Source organism: Cyprinus carpio, chromosome B7 (assembly GCF_018340385.1).
Source record: "Cyprinus carpio isolate SPL01 chromosome B7, ASM1834038v1, whole genome shotgun sequence".
NCBI lineage: Eukaryota > Metazoa > Chordata > Actinopteri > Cypriniformes > Cyprinidae > Cyprinus > Cyprinus carpio.
In genome coordinates this window covers 5835462-5853649 of record NC_056603.1, presented here as the reverse complement: position 1 = coordinate 5853649, position 18188 = coordinate 5835462, and the positions used below count along the sequence as shown (strand labels likewise).

General features: G+C 37.3%; 1 protein-coding gene and 1 long non-coding RNA gene across 2 annotated transcripts; one reads left to right on the top strand and one right to left on the bottom strand.

Moving 5' to 3' along the window:
- The first annotated feature begins 509 nt into the window (after positions 1-509).
- Positions 510-17815, top strand: kcnj10a (potassium inwardly rectifying channel subfamily J member 10a). The gene is made up of 6 exons (XM_019106829.2): positions 510-1099; positions 4890-5249; positions 5356-5567; positions 6145-6276; positions 6365-6542; positions 16980-17815. Exons 2-6 carry the CDS (start codon positions 4892-4894, stop codon positions 17378-17380), a joined length of 1281 nt encoding a protein of 426 aa, XP_018962374.1. The 5' UTR covers positions 510-1099; positions 4890-4891; the 3' UTR covers positions 17381-17815.
- On the bottom strand, positions 13887-14983 carry LOC122137814. The gene is made up of 2 exons (XR_006155081.1): positions 14625-14983; positions 13887-14084 (listed from the first exon to the last, which is right to left on the bottom strand). It is a non-coding gene; the product is annotated as an uncharacterized LOC122137814 (long non-coding RNA).
- Positions 17816-18188: the final 373 nt, after the last annotated feature.

Genomic DNA, 18188 nt, shown 5'->3' with positions numbered 1-18188 from the left:
AAAAAAGAAAATGAAATAGATATCTATTGGCTAGGCTACCATAAAACCTTAAAAAAATAATACAAATAAATAAATAAAAATAATTTCTCTCTCTGCCTTATACTTAAGTTAAACTACTCATCTTGTACCTTTTGTTGAATATATATTCTTCAGCGCCTCTTTTCAAAGGTTTGCACCTGTTTTCTGCGCAGCTATTCAAGCGCACATGGATCGACTTCAAAGTCATGTCACTCTGAAAGTCGCAAATTCCGCTCGGATAAAGAAAAGACCGAGGGGAAATCTCCACAGAACTAATTCAGCATCCGAGGTCGCGTTTATAAATAATGTATGCGTCCTCCGAACAACAGCATATGTCGAAATGTTTCTTCATTTCGACATATTTAAATCAAGCAGAAAAGTTTACAAAGGCTGAGGAGCGGAGGAGCTCAACAAGGGCTCTATTTACAGACGCAGACCCGGGGGGCGGGAGGAGGAGCGCAGGGCCGATGAATTAATGAATTAAACAGTGCTGAGGCGCTCAAAGTACGTACTTCATCAACAATGAAAGGCAGGACTGAGACGAGAGGAGAAAGTTTTCAGATAGTGCTGCGATCAAAACTTATTCAGGAGTTCCACTTAAGACGAGACAAGAGATAGAAAGAGAGAGAGAGAGAGAGAGAGGAGGATAGAGAGAGGAAGAGAGAGAGAGACAGAAAGGGCATTACATAATAAATCGGTAACTTTCGACCAGCACTGACTGACACTTATTGCTTAGGACACAACTTATTGCTAGGATCGAACCGATTATAGCCTATATGTTCTATATATTTTTTTAACTTGACAGATTTTGTATATTTGCATAATTATTTAGGCTGGAGTTTTAAAATCGTATTAACTGTTTCAAATGCGTTTGTTTGAATTGTAAACACTATGAGAACTTGTCACTCTTCTGGCGCGGATGATGTTGACGAAGTTGTCAGGAACGCGCTTCTCTCCGTTCTGAACGCTTTCACAACTTTCGCCTCAGATTGTCCTCTGATGTTTCCTGAAATTGGAAAACAGCAGTGACTGTTGTGAATCACACAAAGAGAGAGCTCTGCATTCAAGTCCTCAGTAAAAGGTAAGTGCTGAAGTAAACACGTAGCCTTGCATCGATGCTGAAGTCCCTTGTGAGGCCTAGAGGTCGAGATTGCGTTTATTTAAAATGAAGGAGATTAATGAAGAAACTAAACCGTGAGGATGTCTTCCATCTCTGCAGATTTGTATCCAGCAACAGGTCTCATCCTTAAATAAGGCTGAAGTCCAATATGAGTAAGATACTTGCAGGATGCAAGACATCATGTGCATCTCAATAAGATGATTTAGGATGCAAAAACATGTATAATTGTTAAATATTAACACACAGAAATAAGTGTTATAGTGAAAATAGGTTGTTCTGATGTGTAGCCTGCGGTTTGATTGCTCAAATATCCTGTGACGTGTTTAATTAGTCACTTAATTAGTTAAAATGACTTAATAATGCACACGTTCAACTGTTTGTCAGTATTAGATTGCTTCAGTTTTATTCAAGTTTGACTCACTCTCGTTTGAGTTTAAGTATGTTTAACATTATAATGCAAAATACATAATGAAAAAAGGAAAAAGATTTTTAAAAGTTTGACCTGCAAAAGATTGTTTTTATTTTTGCTTGTTTGTTGTTTTGTTTGCCAAGTATTGGTCTTGTAAAATGCATTTGTCTGCAATAAATATCATGCACATTTATTACAGTTGTATTTTGATTCATAATAAGAACTTTCAGTGTGTTTAAAGCTTTCAGATTTAATTTACAATTACAGTTCACTCTGTTAAATAACACTGCTTGTGTTTAATGAATGAGCTGTAGAAAAATAATATTTACTGATGCAGAGATATAAAAGAGGAGGATTATCTGCTGCTATCAAAATAATTTCATAGACTCTGTCTGAAACACAGCATCGCGTGGGTATTCTTTTCTTTTTTTTTGTTCCTTTCATCTGATCTGATATGCTCCCCATTGCTCTTTCTGGCAAACATCAGACCTGGCAAAGTTTTTGGATTTTCTTTTTCGACTTTTCCATTGCTTTCCCCCCCCCTCGTTCATTTCAACCTGGTAGTTTTGGAGATCTAAAGCCAGCCAATGAAATAACTGATCTGCCTAGATCAGATAACTGTGCAATAGATTAATTAGAGGTTAAGGAAATGATCTGTTAAGTGGGTCGATTTGTTCGCAGAGTGATTTCCTGAGCACTTTAAAATAGAAAAGTCAAGTACGTTTAACCGCGACTGTGAGAACTGCATTGGATCTGATGAATAGAGGAAAGTAATAGTTGCACATCCACAGAATACTGATGAGAGAGTTTTAATATCGGCCTGTTTTCTGTCCATCTCTCCATGTCATTCTTTCCTCTCTCTCTCTCTCTCTCTCTCTCTCTCTCTCTGTCTCTCATACTCTCTCTCACACACTTGCAGTGTTGTATTTTTCAATGGTGGCTTTTGTCTCTTTCATCTTCTCTCTAAACAAAAGGATTCTTGTGTATACAGGACAGCGAGTGAGAAAGAAAGACATCGAGGGAGGACAGAAAATGAGAGAAAGAGTGAGAAAGAAGATGAAGACAATTTGTAAACTTGCAGAGAGTCAAGTGCGTGTCAGCGTTTGTCTGCTGTATATACTGTATCAGTGTGCACGCGTGTGGGCGTGTACTCGCCGGAGTTCAGAGGTCAGCTGTGTGTACACTCTGCTTATAACACGTGCCTCGTTGGGGAACCGCCTCCTCCCTCTCGACCGGCTTTAGTATTCAGAGCACAGAGATACAGACAGATACCTATTCATTCTCTCAGTGTGAGTCCAGAGAGAGAGAGCGAGGTCAGAGAGGGGAGAGCGTATCACATCTCCCTGGTACTCATTCATTTCATTTATTTATTTTATTTGGTGCGGAAGGCAGAAGCTGAGTGAGACTAAACTACCACTTAGACATTTAAACAAGAATGCAGAGAGGGAGAGAAGAGAGTGAGATTGAACAGTGTGAATAAATAGAGTCACCCTTGAGAGTGATTCCTTGTGTAACGTAGTTAAGATATTGCTTCTTAGTTGCTGTTTGTCCTAAAATTCACAAATGAGTCAATTGTTTGGAATCCCAGAACAATTACATTAATGTGCATAGCACCTCATCGTCATTGATCCTGTAAGAATTTAATGAGTAAGATTAAATCAATACATATTGTTTCAAAGCAGCTTTACAGAAAATCATGATGTTAATATTTATACTTTCTTAATATCACGTTTAAAGTTTATATATTGTTTAATGAAGTTTTATTCCAGGACCATTTTGGATAAACAGTGTCAGAATAGTCAGTTTTTTTAGCATGATCTCTGTACTTTTTCTAGCTAATGTGTGGTTTGCATACACAAAAAGTTTGATCTAAATCTGAAGGGGAAGATTGAAAAAACTGTCCAGGCAGCATCTACGAAACAAAGTTTATAAAGGTGCAGGATTAAGAAGCGTTATCCTCAATGTAACAGAGGAATTCAGAGAATATGGAAAACATTGTGGTGTTCTTTTCATCTCTGATTCCTTCCTGGGGTTTTGTGTTTTTGGATGGTGAATAAGTCACCCTTTTCAACGCTCACCCGGGCCAACCGAGCACGGCATGTGAGTTGGTCAGCGTTGATGACTAGCCTTTAAATGAGAATGGGCAGCTGCTTCCACTGTGTGAATGAGGGGCATTTAATGCGCTTGGGCAGCTGGAGGGTCTGAATGTAGAGTCAAAAAAGAGTAACGGACCACCAGGGTCGCCCCCAAACCCGGCCCTGTACCCCTTCCTGGCACACACAAACCTCAAGAGAGAAGGATGCTCGATAAAGATCGCTGTGAAAGCTACTTTGCCCATTTCAGCTTTTAGAGAAGTCGTTTTAAATACTGCCGAGAGTCGCTAATGTGTCCCTAATGTGGCTCTCTTTACTTGAACGATGCACGTCTTTCAGATAGAGCTCAGACAGAGATAGAGCCCTCTCTTATCCCGTGCGCTATTTCTTCTAAAATGCTAGGAGACGACCTAGATTTTACAGAAGGCGATAAGGTGACTGCTGGATCAGTTATTTCATTAAAAAGAACTTCTTTTTATGTCAGAGCAACAAGATACTAGTAGTTTCTGTAACCTAAACTGTGCCATGTATGAGTCCCATCTGACAACATCCACTACTGGCCAGAAAAAAAATGAGGGAAATAAGTGGAATTATTAGCAAAATATGAATGGCAATGTAAAAACTCAAAATGACAGATCACAACAACATAGTTCAGTGCTTGTAATTGGCACAGCTAAACCTGAACTTTTAAACAAAAAGATGTCCAGGTTTCATGTTTCAGTGTTTGGTCATAATTGAACACTAACCCAATTGCAGTCTGTATCTTGTCTATGTAGCAAACAGTCTAGTGTGCTTAAAGCTTTAGCAGTCTTTAATTAGAGTTTTGGATGAAGAAAGCCTTGTGACGTGCATTTTAGAAACTGCATTTTGAACACAAACAACTACATCAGTGGATGTTTTAATGCAGAAATGATTTATGAAGCTCTTAGTTCAAAACCTCTGTTTGCAGATTTGACCTCAGAAATAGTGCACATATTACAGTATTATGTCAATATTAGCTCATTTGCAGAGTTTTATACTGAAGAGTGAAGACATGATTTGTGTTATAAATAACAATATATATATATATATATATATATATATATATATATATATATATATACATATACATATATATATATATACATATTTTAATTTCTCATGACTTGTGTACATGCACATTTTAAACCGGGGTAGCAAGAAGGTAGTCTGCAGGAAGGTAGAAGATATTAGACTATTTATTTTAAATCATCCCTCTCTTCCCTCCTAGCTATGACCTCAGCCACGCCCCCTTCTTCCCGTAGCCCCTCCCCACAGAAGGTCTGCCACTCCCAGACACAGACAGATGTTCTAAAGCCACTCCTAGGTGGAGGAGGTGGGGCTTCAACAGGAAACGGACCTGCGGCATTGAGACGCCGTCGACGGGTGCTATCTAAAGATGGGCGGAGCAATGTACGCATCGAACACGTCAGCGGCCGAGGGACACTTTACCTGCGTGACCTGTGGACAACCTTTCTGGACATGCAGTGGCGCTACAAGCTCTTCCTGTTTTCCGCCACCTTCGCTGGCACCTGGTTTGTCTTTGGAGTGCTGTGGTACTTGGTGGCACTTGTGCATGGAGATTTGCTAGGTGAGGAGGAAAGGAGAAATTCTTCAATAGGACCTGGATATTTATTTTCATAAATATTGCAGCCCTGTTATTTCCATGTCTTTGTTTCTTGTCCTTTTCTCACCAGAGTTTGACCCTCCGTCCAACCACACGCCGTGTGTGATGCAGGTCCAAACCCTAACTGGAGCGTTCCTTTTCTCCCTGGAATCACAAACTACGATCGGCTATGGCTTTCGCTGCATCACTGAGGAATGCCCACTTGCTATCATCCTGCTTATTGTCCAGCTTGTCATCACCATGGTGATGGAGATCTTCATCACTGGAACCTTCCTTGCCAAGGTACAACTAAAACTAATTTAATTTAGGTAAAAAGTTGCTGCAGCACGTAGCAAGTGTACATTTACGATAATTATTATTTCTGGTTGTTTTAATATCTTCAATTTTGAAATTTTAAACCATCATGTGTCCATTTTGGCGGAAAACCTGACATGAGCCTGTTTATATGTGCTTTTCCTCACAAGTTTGGGAAGAAGGCTAGCAAATGTTGAGTTCCTAAATGTATAAGTGACCCAAACTCACAGTAAATACAGAGTCAGAGTTTGTGTGGAGCAGCATTTGCTGTGAACTACTCTGTTCTGTGCTGCTCTGAGACACTGAAAACACTAGATGATCCATCATGAGCTGCCCACGTGTAAATGAACACAGTGCCGAGCTTCAGTGCATATTTTTATTTAAATAAGTTGTAGCCTTTGCAAGTTGATATTCATATTAAATGGTATTTTGGTTTTATTAAACATGCAGCTGTACTGGAACTGGATTGAACTGGAACAATATCTGATTAAAAAATATAATTTTGTGTCCTGTACAGTTCTCTCTGATCTAATAAGGCATTTATGTTTTCATCTGGGGTATGCAGGTAGCACGGCCGAAGAAACGTGGTGAGACGGTGAAGTTCAGTCAGCATGCTGTGGTCGCCAATCATGAGGGCCGACCTTGTCTCATGATCCGTGTCGCTAACATGCGTAAGAGCCTCCTTTTGGGCTGCCAGGTAAAGACATCTGATGTTCAATTTTATATTCATTTCCAATATAGCGTATGTGCAACTCATCATATGTCCAATTCCTGGGGTTCCTCAGGTAACAGGTAAGCTTCTGCAGACGTCGCTTACTAAAGAGGGTGAGACGGTGCGCCTGGATCAGAGAAATGTAGCCTTCCAAGTGGACACGTCCAGTGACAGCCCCTTCCTCATCCTGCCCCTCACTTTCTACCACGTGATAGACGACAACAGCCCTCTGCGGGCCTGGGCTGCCAAAGGTACGGAAGACTAGGAGAACCAAGAGGATAACTGGAATAATAAAATGTTGGAATTCCAAAATGGAGCCTAAAAGCCTAAGCCTAGAATCATCCTATTTGAACAAATTTATTCATTACTTTCTACTGTAAGTTGAACTTGTATCATTGTAGCTCAACTTGAAGAGCATGGTGCTGGCTGTGCCAAGGTCTTGGGTCAAGCATCTGCCAAATGGGTAAATGTAAAACAGAACAGGCACAGTGTCAGCTGGTGCAGCCTTAGGTGTCTTGCTCTGTTGGCTCATGGATCGTTCCTTTCAGTGAATGAACCAGCAACCATCTGGTTACCAGCCTTAAAGGGATACTCCACCCCAAAATGAAAATGTTGTCATTAATCACTTACCCCCATGTCGTTCCAAACCCGTAAAAGCTCCGTTCATCTTCGGAACACAATTTAAGATATTTTGGATGAAAACCGGGAGGCTTGAGACTGTCCCATAGACTGCCAAGTAAATAACAGTGTCAAGGTCCATGAAAGGTATGAAAGTCGTCATCAGAATACTCCATCTGCCATCAGACGTGAAAGCTGGGTTATATGAAGCGACGGGAACATTTTTTATAAGCGAAGAAAACAAAAATAGCGACTTTATTCAATAATTCCTTTGTCAACGGTCTCCTCTGTGTCTCTCAGTATCACCGTATGCTGCGTATGCTCTTCTGTATCAGCCGCGCCACAAGGATGCGCTGTTTTATTTCAAATCAAAGCTAAATACATGTAGAAACAGCGCATAACCTTGACACTGCTATTTACTTGGCAGTCTATGGGACAGTCTCAAGCCTCCAGGTTTTCATCCAAAATATCTTAAATTGTGTTCCGAAGACGAGCATCGCTTTTATGAGTTTGGAACGACATGGGGGTAAGTGATTAATGACAAAATTTTCATTTTGGGGTGGAGTATCCCTTTAAGCTTGAACTACTAGACAACTCTACTCCATTTCCTCATATATGCACTATTTGAACCCATCACATTACAGGAACTTTTAGATTACCGTAGCTATAACAGTACAGCATTTTCTAAAGCCATAGTCATGGGTTCGATTCCCAAAGAATGCATTCCTTGCGAATTAAACCCATGACAATGTGTATTGTGAACACAATATAATTAGCTTTTGATAAAAGCACCTGCCAAATGCATGTGGGTTTGATTCCCAGGGAATGCATGAACTTGGGAATTGAACCCATGAGCATGTGTACCAAGAATGCAATTTAAGTTGCTTTTGATAAAAGCATCTGTCAAATGCATGTTTTTAAGTTCTTTGCACATATTCTGCGAGTGATTGTGCAAGAGTGCAGAGATGGCTTGGCTATGGTGGCAGACGAAGACTGTCAGTAGGATACACCTGAGAACAGGTACAGCGTGGTTGGGCACTGACCCCCGTGGCTCCACCAGAGTTGCTCTGAGGATAGAGTGCTACATGAGAGAAACGTGAAACAGCAGTGTGGGGAGAGGTGTCGAAGACACCGGAGAAGCTCTGTTTCAGCGCAGAGGTCACGCTGCAGGCAGAAGGTTCAGGGAGTTCTGGCACTTTGAGCACACGCTGGTGCCCTGTTTCCACTGACACTTCACACCTGAATCAAGTGCGCGTGATTGGCCAAACTGGCTCCATTTATGTTTCCATTTTGCCTCTCCTGGATTAATCATGAGGATAAATGTGAATTAGATTTGTACATTTACTGGTTGCTTATGCAAAACTTCCTGCCATGATTCTAGGGTGTTTGGGCAGCTTGCTAGAGCATTGGTTTTTAGAGAATTGCTGGAGTGTTCTTGGTTGTTGCTTGCCTGTCCACAACAAAATGTAATGATGTGTCTGTGTATTTATAAGTGAATCACAATTGAACACCACTACAGTCTTGTAACTATAAGTGGGAAAAACTTAGGAACTTGGGATTTTCTTTGAGCCCTAAGTTTCCGAAATAGTTATGTGTCTTCGACTCAATAATACTAATAATAATAATAGCATTCTACCAAACAGCAACACTTATCAGAAGTAATCATCCAACCAGTAGCCAATGTAGCTTGCTTTTCATTGCTTCTATAATTATTTATTGAGGTACCTCCAAATTCACTGATTATGAGACTTAAGCCCTGTTCACACCAAGAAAGATAACTATAAAGATAACGATAAAGATATAGTTCTAAAAATCGTTCTCAATATTAAAGAATAGCAGAGTCCTCACCACAACTATAACGATAAACCCACAGAGAAATGATATCGTTGGAATCACTTTAAGCTCTTTTTTTCTTTTTTTCCAGCTGATGAACGATAAAAATGTTGACAGCCAATCATATTCAATCCTGCTCTCACGAGCTTGAGAATTTAAAGCGGCAATCGAGCGTGTGCTTAAAATAAACACATTATATTGCTCGCTGGTGTGGACGCTAATATTGTTATCCTTATAGTTATCGTTCTTGGTGTGAACGGCCCTTAAATGCACACATACAGTACAGACCAAAAGTTTGGAAACATTACTATTTTTATTGTTTTTGAAAGAAGTTTCTTCTGCTCATCAAGCCTGCATTTATTTGATCAAAAATACAGAAAAAAAAAATTAATATTGTGATATATTATTACAATTTAAAATAATTGTTTTTAAATTTATTATACTTTAAATTATCATTTATTTCTTTGATGCAAAGCTTGAATTTTTAGGATCATTATCACATGATCCTTTAGAAATCATTCTAATATGATGATTCATTATCAAAGTTGGAAACAGTTCTGCTGCTTAATATTTTTTCAGAACATGTGATACTTTTTTAGGATACTTTGATGAATAAAAAGGAAAAAAAAGAAGCTATGTTTTTAAAATATAAATATTTTGTAGTAACAATATACACTACTGGTCTTTTTCTTTCTTTTTTTAAATAAAATCAATACTTTTATTCAGCAAGGATGTGTTAAATTGATAAAAAGTAATAGTAAAGAAAATATATTATTAGAATATATATTATTAGATTTTTTTTTTTATTTTGAATAAATGCAGATCTTTTTAACCTTTTATTCATCAAATATATTAGACAGCAGAACTGTTTCCAACACTCATAATAAATCAGAACATTACAATGATTTCTAAATGATCATGTGATAGACTGGATGTTACATGTGACACTGAAGGCTGGAGTAATGATGCTGAAAATTCAGCTTTGCATCACAGGAATAAATTATTTTTTTAAAAGTATATTCAAATAGAAAACTATTATTTTAAGTTGTAATAATATTTTACAATAGTACTGTTTTTTCTGTATTTTTGATCAAATAAATGCAGGCTTGATGAGCAGAAGAAACTTCTTTCAAAAACATTAAAAATAGTAATGTTTCCAAACTTTTGGTCTGTACTGTATCTCCCCTCCATCAAGCACTCATTTGTTTTTTGCAGGTTTAAGTGTCAATATCAGAACCATGCTGGGAAATACAGACTGGACATGCCACCAAGCCTCAAAGCTGGTCTGTTTTAGTGTTTTTAAGGACCACTGGTGTCAGGATTGGCATTTGGGAATCATAGAAATGCTTTGTGGGAAAGACTGCAAAAGTTTAATTGAATATTGGGAGGTTAAAGAACAGAAGCGGATTTCACATTCTCTCTGAAATTTTAGTGTGAATTGTAGAAAATTTAATAAAGACTTATGTTGGGGGGGGCATGTTTACAGGAACTTTGGGTTTCTATTATTGGCAGATGAGCTGCATCTATTGTCCTCTTCCTCCCTTCATCTCATTTTCTCTCTGTTAGCCCAATTCACTTTCTCTATAGACGCAGCTTTCCCTCTTTCTTTTATACATACTCTCTCTTTGGCTGGAATGTGTGTATGAGAGTGTGCCAGAGCGTCTCATTAGAGGCACAAAGCAGCCCAGTTCCTGGTGCTGACACGCAGGTCGTGGATCCAGTTACGGTCCCAGTCTCTACCCCATCGAGGGCCCAAGCTATCAGACCCTCCGGTCCCCGCTTTTGCACTTGATTCAATGAATGTGACACGCACGTCTGGGAGTTTTCCTGTATGTGCATATCCTTGTGTATCCGTTTATGGTTTCTGATGTGCTTTTTCTCTCGTCTCAATGCTTCTGTCTCATCGTATTTGTAGTCTAGCCAGATCGCCTGGTGTAATTGACTGTAGTTGGATTATACGGTATAGGGTTATATTTAATAGACCCCACTTATGCCTAATGCTACCTAATCCAAATGAAACTCACAATGACTTCCCGTTTTATTGTGTCCTTCCAGAAATGACTCTGATTTGTATGTTGACCGTTACATTTTTCTTTAAAAACCTGAATATGAAGTAGAAATAGCTATTCAGGTTGCTCCAATGGAAGCACATTTGCATATGAATGAAGAAACTGGCATGGGCCTTAAAAACGTGTCCGAAAGCGTGCCAGTGCATTACAGTGTGAATCTGTATGTGCCTGAGTGGCTGTGTGTAAATGTACGTGTTTGGATGTGCGCCAGTGCACTAGTGTGTGTGAATCTACAGTAAAAAACTTAAATACACAGTGTGCCAGTCTGCTGAATGTGGCATTGTGTTTGCGTAAGAGACTGAGAAGAAGAGACACAGGCCTCTGCTGGAGCCCATTGACAACTCAGCATATAGCTACATGAACCACCAAACAAGATGTTCTCTCATAAATGTGTTTGTGTATGTTTGTTTGACTCAAAGACATGGTTTCAAACTAAGGCTGCATGATATATCAAAATAAAATATTATGATAGGGCTGAATGCACTCATCAAATCGTGAAGGCTGTGATTTAATTGAATAGATACAGAGTTTTAACATCTTTGTGAACCTTTGTTCATTTACTGAGAATCAAGCTGCTGAAACACTGTATTGTAATATACACACGTGCAAGTGAACACAGTGCCAGTTTACTCTGAAACCAGCAGAGCATATTTATTTGCAGGGAAACCATCTTTTAAGCTTGATGTTTTAACTTTTGAAAATGAAGAATTTAAAATGCAAATATTAGAATTGTAATTTGATATTTGTACTATACATTTTTAAAAAAAATATATTTTTATTTAATAATCACAATAAAAATCAAAACTTGTGACCTATGAAAACTCAATTATTATTTTTATTTTCTGTGCAGTACTTTGCAACAAAATCTCCCAAAGCATTTTGGAACGATTCATTCTTTCCAAATTCTATTAAAGTCATATAAAAAAAAAAATAGTAATTTTTTACCAGATCACAATAAATATTGGAGAAAAACAAAATATCAAATTGTCAATTTTTTTTTTTAAACATTGTGTTAAAGGAACATTAAAAAAACAAATTACATTCCCGTCATCCTTTACTTCAAAACATGCCATATCAAATTTACCCCTATGTTTACATATTCAGATATATAAACTGTAATAAAAATAGGTAAAGATTTAATTCCTTTATTCAACTTATATTTGATGTGGACATGAAAATGTACCAGAGAGGAATGACCCATATATAAGTAGGCTATCTCCTTTCCTGAAACACATTAAAGACACAGTGAGAGGTCACTTTAGATCTGCCCGCTAGTAAACACAGACATCCCCTGAGGCTCTGAGTTCTGTCATGATCAGCGCGTGAACGACAACAAAGAACATCTTCATATGCTGACAATTAATACATGTCAGTGTATTCACATTAATTAGCCAGTAAACTTTAAATTTATGAGAATTTATGATCTAAATCTAAAATGTTTTGAATGCTTAATGCAATTCATACTCTCTGAATGTCACTGTATTAGGAAATATCCCACCATTTATCATCTGTTGTTTTAGCATTAACAATGAAATAAATGATACTAAACTAAATATTTAATAATGTAATGCAGTAACGTGTGACTCAAGCAGATACTTTTTTGGGGGCACTGTAAAACATGATTGTGAGCATGATCTTGTGTGTTTGTGGGTTACGAAACCCCATGTTTTTTGCTCGCAGAATGCAGAACTGGCTCTGGGTTAAAGGAGAGACTGTTTTCACAGATGACGGTCTCTCGCTCTGAATGTGGGATGTTGATGCAGGTGTGTGTGCGATTTTAAGTGTGTGTGTGTGTGTGTGTGTGTGTGTCAGTGGGTGAATGGCATGTTTATGAGTGAAGGCATTTGTATTTCTGCTGGTATGAGCCAAACGTTTCCTTACATACCAACACATAATTTTTACATAATTTGTTGATTGTCTTACTGTCTGAATTGTGTGTAGGGGACAAATGTTTTGAGAATTTTGTAGATGTCTTTCTTAACTTAAGAATTAGAATCAGAATCAATATTTGATTTATTCGTCAACTGTGCACAAAAACACAAGTAATTTGCTATGGTTTCCAGGTACTTACATACATACACAGAATAGAAAAAGTAAATAAAACCTAAACGTAATATCACATTAGTTTTATTTATTTATTCATTTGTACATTATGAGTACATTTCAGTAAATTTGTTTATATATTTGATTTGAGTTATTTTAGTACACTGTAAAAAGGTTGCTGTAAATTTTACAGTGACTTACTGGCAGCTGGATGCCAGTAAATTACTGTAAAATTGTTTACAGTATCAGTACTGTAATTTCATTTACAGTAATAATAATGCATACTGTATTAATATTTACAGTACGAATACTGTATTTTTCGATTACAGTACAAGTACTGTATTTTAATATACAGTAATAATACTGTATAGTGTATTATTATTTACAGTATGAGTACTGTTTTTTTCATTTACAGTACAAGTACTGTATTTTTATTTAATTAGACTTTTTTGTAGATTTGAGTTTAGCTTCGTTTACTTTATTATTACAAAATTAATTTAATTTGAATCTACATGTCACAGGTAAGGATGCAATAAAGTTGATGAAACGGATCTAATCGCAGCAGTCAAAGTTTTATTTTACATAGAACTCAAAATACTCCGAAAAAAAAAAAAAAAAAAAAAGACAACAGTATAAAAAGACAAACCAATTAATGAAATTAACAACAGGTGTAACTGATGTTTAACGAAATGAAAAACCACTAGCTGTAAACTATAAACTTTTTACTCCCCAAAAAATTCATAAGTTCTCATGAACGTTTGTCATTAAAATATGCTGTTTCATTGTTTAACATTTAACAAGTTCAACAAATTAACATTTAACAAATGTTACAAGTTTAACATTTAACAAGTTCATAAGTTCTCATGAACATTTGTCATTAAAATGTGCTGTTTCATTGTTTAACTATTTCATTATTTAACATTTACTTTAAAAAGTACATTCTACAAATGTGTTTGAATTCATCCTGTGTATTTGTAACATGGCTAAAAATTTAAACATGCTGAAAAGCAGAATAAGCCATTACAAAAATCAAACAGTAAAAACATGTTTTAGTCGTGTTTTCTTTCAATAATTTTGCCAATCGAATTCAACAAGCTCTCTGATGAAAGATGCCACAAGGGGATTCAGGCTGGCGATTTTTCTCTGCATCCTTTTTCCAGATGCCCGGCTGATCTGTGATTTTGATTTTTTTTGCATTTTGTGCCATCAGGGTTTATTCTCAGAATGAACCTGCAAGCACAAGAAAAAACACATTTATCAAACCACTGATTTCCCAACAGTCATAACATGGTCCTGTATGCACTTTGATGTTAATAAAAGCAATATGTACTATATAAATAAATAATTAATTATACATTGTAGACAGATTATAAACAGATTAGACAGATTATACTGAAGAATGGAGTAATGATAAAAGGAATACATTACATTTTAAAATATATTTAAATACAAAACAGTTATTTTAAATTGCAATCATATTTAAAAATATGACTGTGTTTCTGATCAAATAAATGCAGCCTAAAAGCTTAAGGATAAGAGCTTGTGATGTAAAGCCTGGTTGGATTGGCTGCTGCCTAAAATAATTTACCTCTTTATTTACAAAATATTAATCTTCAACGCGTGTTCAAGAGAGCAACGCGACGCATGCATGTTGTGTTGACACAAGAGCAGACGTTCAGTCAGCTCTCGTGTGTCCGTCTGCTGGTAGATGTTGACCAACTTTAATCTCAGACATAGTATCAATTAAAAAAGGCATTTTAATAGACTTACCAAGTGCAATCAGTCTTGGGGTACTGGGCAAAGAGAGCCTTCTCTCTGCATCTGCTGGAGTTGAAGTGACCTAAAAGTAGAGCAATTAACAAAAGGTTGGGAGAAATTAATTACATATATAGAGAACATACTTGCATCTTGTTTTAAAATACTTCTCAATGTGCTCTCCAATCAAGTTTATGCTTATATGTCACTGTGTGATATCTTGTGATACAACCCCTTCACCAGCACAAAATATTCACTTCAAAATACTGTTATAATACAACCTCCGTCTTTAGCAGGGTGCGATTTGCCGGGGGGGATTTCCCCCCCCCTCTGGTCTATGCATCCCTGCCTCTGCTGAATAACTTTTATCCCCGGTGGGGATAAAAACACCATGCAAACCCGCTCTGACGTCCAGATCTGAATCAAATGATTCGCGATAGACGCTTTGAAGTCCCGATCTGAATCAAATGATTCGCGATAGACGCTTTGAAGTCCCGATCTGAATACACGCTCTGACGTCCTTTGAAGTCAAATCAAATGATTCGCGATACACGCTCTGACGTCCCGATCTGAATCAAATGATTCGCGATACGCGATCCAATTGGAGCGCTTCGAAACAGTGAATCATTTTGCGACGCAATGGTTTAACTGGTTCAGAGTTTCAAAAAGCTCCGTTGTGTTCATTGCTCGCTTTCTCTATGTAATGTGTTGTTTGAATAACCGTGGACATTAAATCATTACAATTAATAGGCCTAACGTAGGCTTACAATGTTTTTATTAAACTGAGATCACACTAAATACAATTTCCACACTAAAAACATTTCATAAAAATTTTCAAAAGCATCCCCCCTTCAAGATACTTCAAGATAGTTTGCTGTTAACGTAAAGTTTCCACAGAGTCCTCCTGCTAAGCTAATTTACATTTAAGAGGCAGAGGAACATTAAAAAAGCTCTCTTTTTTTCTGTCTCACTAACTATTAGTCATATAAGAGTGGTATAATCACCAGCTTTTCCTCATTGAATTGATGTTAGCTTACCAGTTTCCTCAGATGACGGTAACCGCCAGAAACTCCAAGTCACCTCCGATGTTCCGCGGTTCTAACAGCAAAAACAAAAAACTTTAAATGAAAACAAAATATTCACTTCAAAATACTGTTATAATACAACCTCCGTCTTTAGTGTTGCCTCACTTTTCTTTTCGTCATTCAATATAGTTTGCTGTTAACGCAAAGTTTCCACAGAGTCCTCCTGCTTAACGTTAGCTAATTTACATTAAAGAGGCAGAGGAGCATTAAAAAAAAAGCTTATTTTGTTTCTGTGTCACTAAATATCAGTCAATGTAAACTTTATTCACCCCGTTGAAGTTGTCATAATGATGACGGCAGTAACAATTGTAACATTACCTCACGCCTTGACAAACAGGCAGAAAAAAAGTCTCTTGACGACAGCAATATTGTCCTCACATTAACAACTCACTCAATTTGCAGCACTGGTTCGTGTTAGGATGCTGTTAATAAGTGACTGCATTTGAAAATATCTTGGTTTTACATAAAATAATTACAGAAACAATACTAACCTTTTTGTTGAGTCTTTCCTCAGTTGTCCCAACCAACCGAAAAAAAACTTGAAAAGAATTCTCCGTTGTCATTGGTCAGTTTTTTCGCGGGCATTGTCGCTACTGTAAATCGATTTACAGTAGAGAACAATTACAGTACTAAACATATATTTTCCCATAATCCTTTGCTATTTACAGTATTATACTGTTGGCTCATTTAACAGTATTATACTGTACATATTACAGTAAAATACTGTTCAAATTACAAAAATCCATTACAGTGTACATCAAGATTAACTGTAAATGAGAAATGTTGCTTTGGCAACTAGCTGAATACGTTTTAGTTATTTACATTTTATTTTATATTATTTCAACGAATGCTTCTTTTATTTCAAGTAACAAAAATGTGTTTCACCATGGTTTCAGTTATAGTTAACTAAAATAACCTTGCATAATATACATGAAGAAAAATTAAATAACTAGAAATAATAGAAAAATAAAAGTAAGGAGTAAGGAGAAGGCTTAATGAATAGATGTTCACATTAAGCATTACTTAATATTCTGTATAAATCATTTACATGATAAATATTCTATGACGAATATCCAAATTCCATTCAAAAGGAGAATGTAAATGAAAATAGACGAGTTCCAAAAAGTCCCACCCTAAAACTATTTGATATGACACACTAGGTTTGCTTATGTTCAAGCATGAATGAGTTTTTGAGAACTGCACCAAATTTTATTCGTCATACTGAATGAATATTATCCACTACTAAATTTCTGCCATCTGTTTCTCTTGTTTCTTTTTTTTTCAGGTGGCGGGTGGACGGATCCGGAGCTGGCTGACTTTGAGCTGCTTGTGATCATGAGCGCCACCGTGGAGCCGACCTCGGCCACCTGCCAAGTCCGCACCTCCTACCTGCCCGACGAGATCCTGTGGGGCTACGAGTTTCCTCCCGTCGTCTCCCTCTCCCCCTCCGGAAAGTATGTAGCTGATTTTGCCTTCTTTGACAAGGTTGCCAAGACCAAGACCCCACCTCTTTTTAAACAAGCCCCGCCTCCAAACACCCAGTCGCCCCAACAGCAAGGCAATGGCAGTGGAGGCCAAGGGGCGGATATGGAGAAGATGCGATTGGAGGAGAGCTACCGGGAGGAAAGGGGGCGGGACAGGGGGCGTGTCCGAGACCAGCTCAGCGTCCGCATTAGTAACGTCTAGAGAGCGGAAAACACAGATGAATGAGTGAACAGGGGATCAGATGGAGATGAATTGCTTGAGTACTTGTTTGATTCAGTGTTAGCCAACTTTTTTTTGATGCCACTAGGCTTACCTGTTTTACTAGGTAGGGTGCCAGTAGTGTTGGCTAGCGCTGAAATGCACTGGCATACAAGCATGAAATAGAGAAGATAACGACAGAGCGGCTATGTTCAGAAAAGTACACTAGCATACTACATTTCCTGTTTCTGCAGTATATGTGACCCTGGAGCACAAAACCAGTCTAAAGTCGCTGGGGCATAGTTGTAGCCATAGCCAAAAATACATTGTATGGGTCAAAATTATTGATTTTTCTTTTATGCCAAAAATCATTAGATATTTTGTAAATTTTCTACTGTAAATATATCAAAACTTATTTTTTGATTGGTAATATGCATTGCTAAGAACTTAATTTGGAAAACTTTAAAGGCAATTTTCTCAATATTTTGATTTTTTTGCACTCTCAGATTCCAGATTTTCAAATATTGTCCTATCATAACAAACCATACATCAATGGAAAGCTTATTTATTCAGCTTTCAGATTATGTATAAATCCTAATTTCGAAAAATTTACTATAATGCCTGGTTTTGTGGTCCAGGGTCACATATAGTATGTATAGAGTTTTCTGTATGAACAAAACACACAGATGATCTACTATGGCAAAATTATAGGAAAAACATGCCTTGCCCTATATTTTTGAAAAACTCACAAAACATACCTATACATACAACTCACTGCAGTTTATAGTCGTAATGAGCACTATGATGGTAA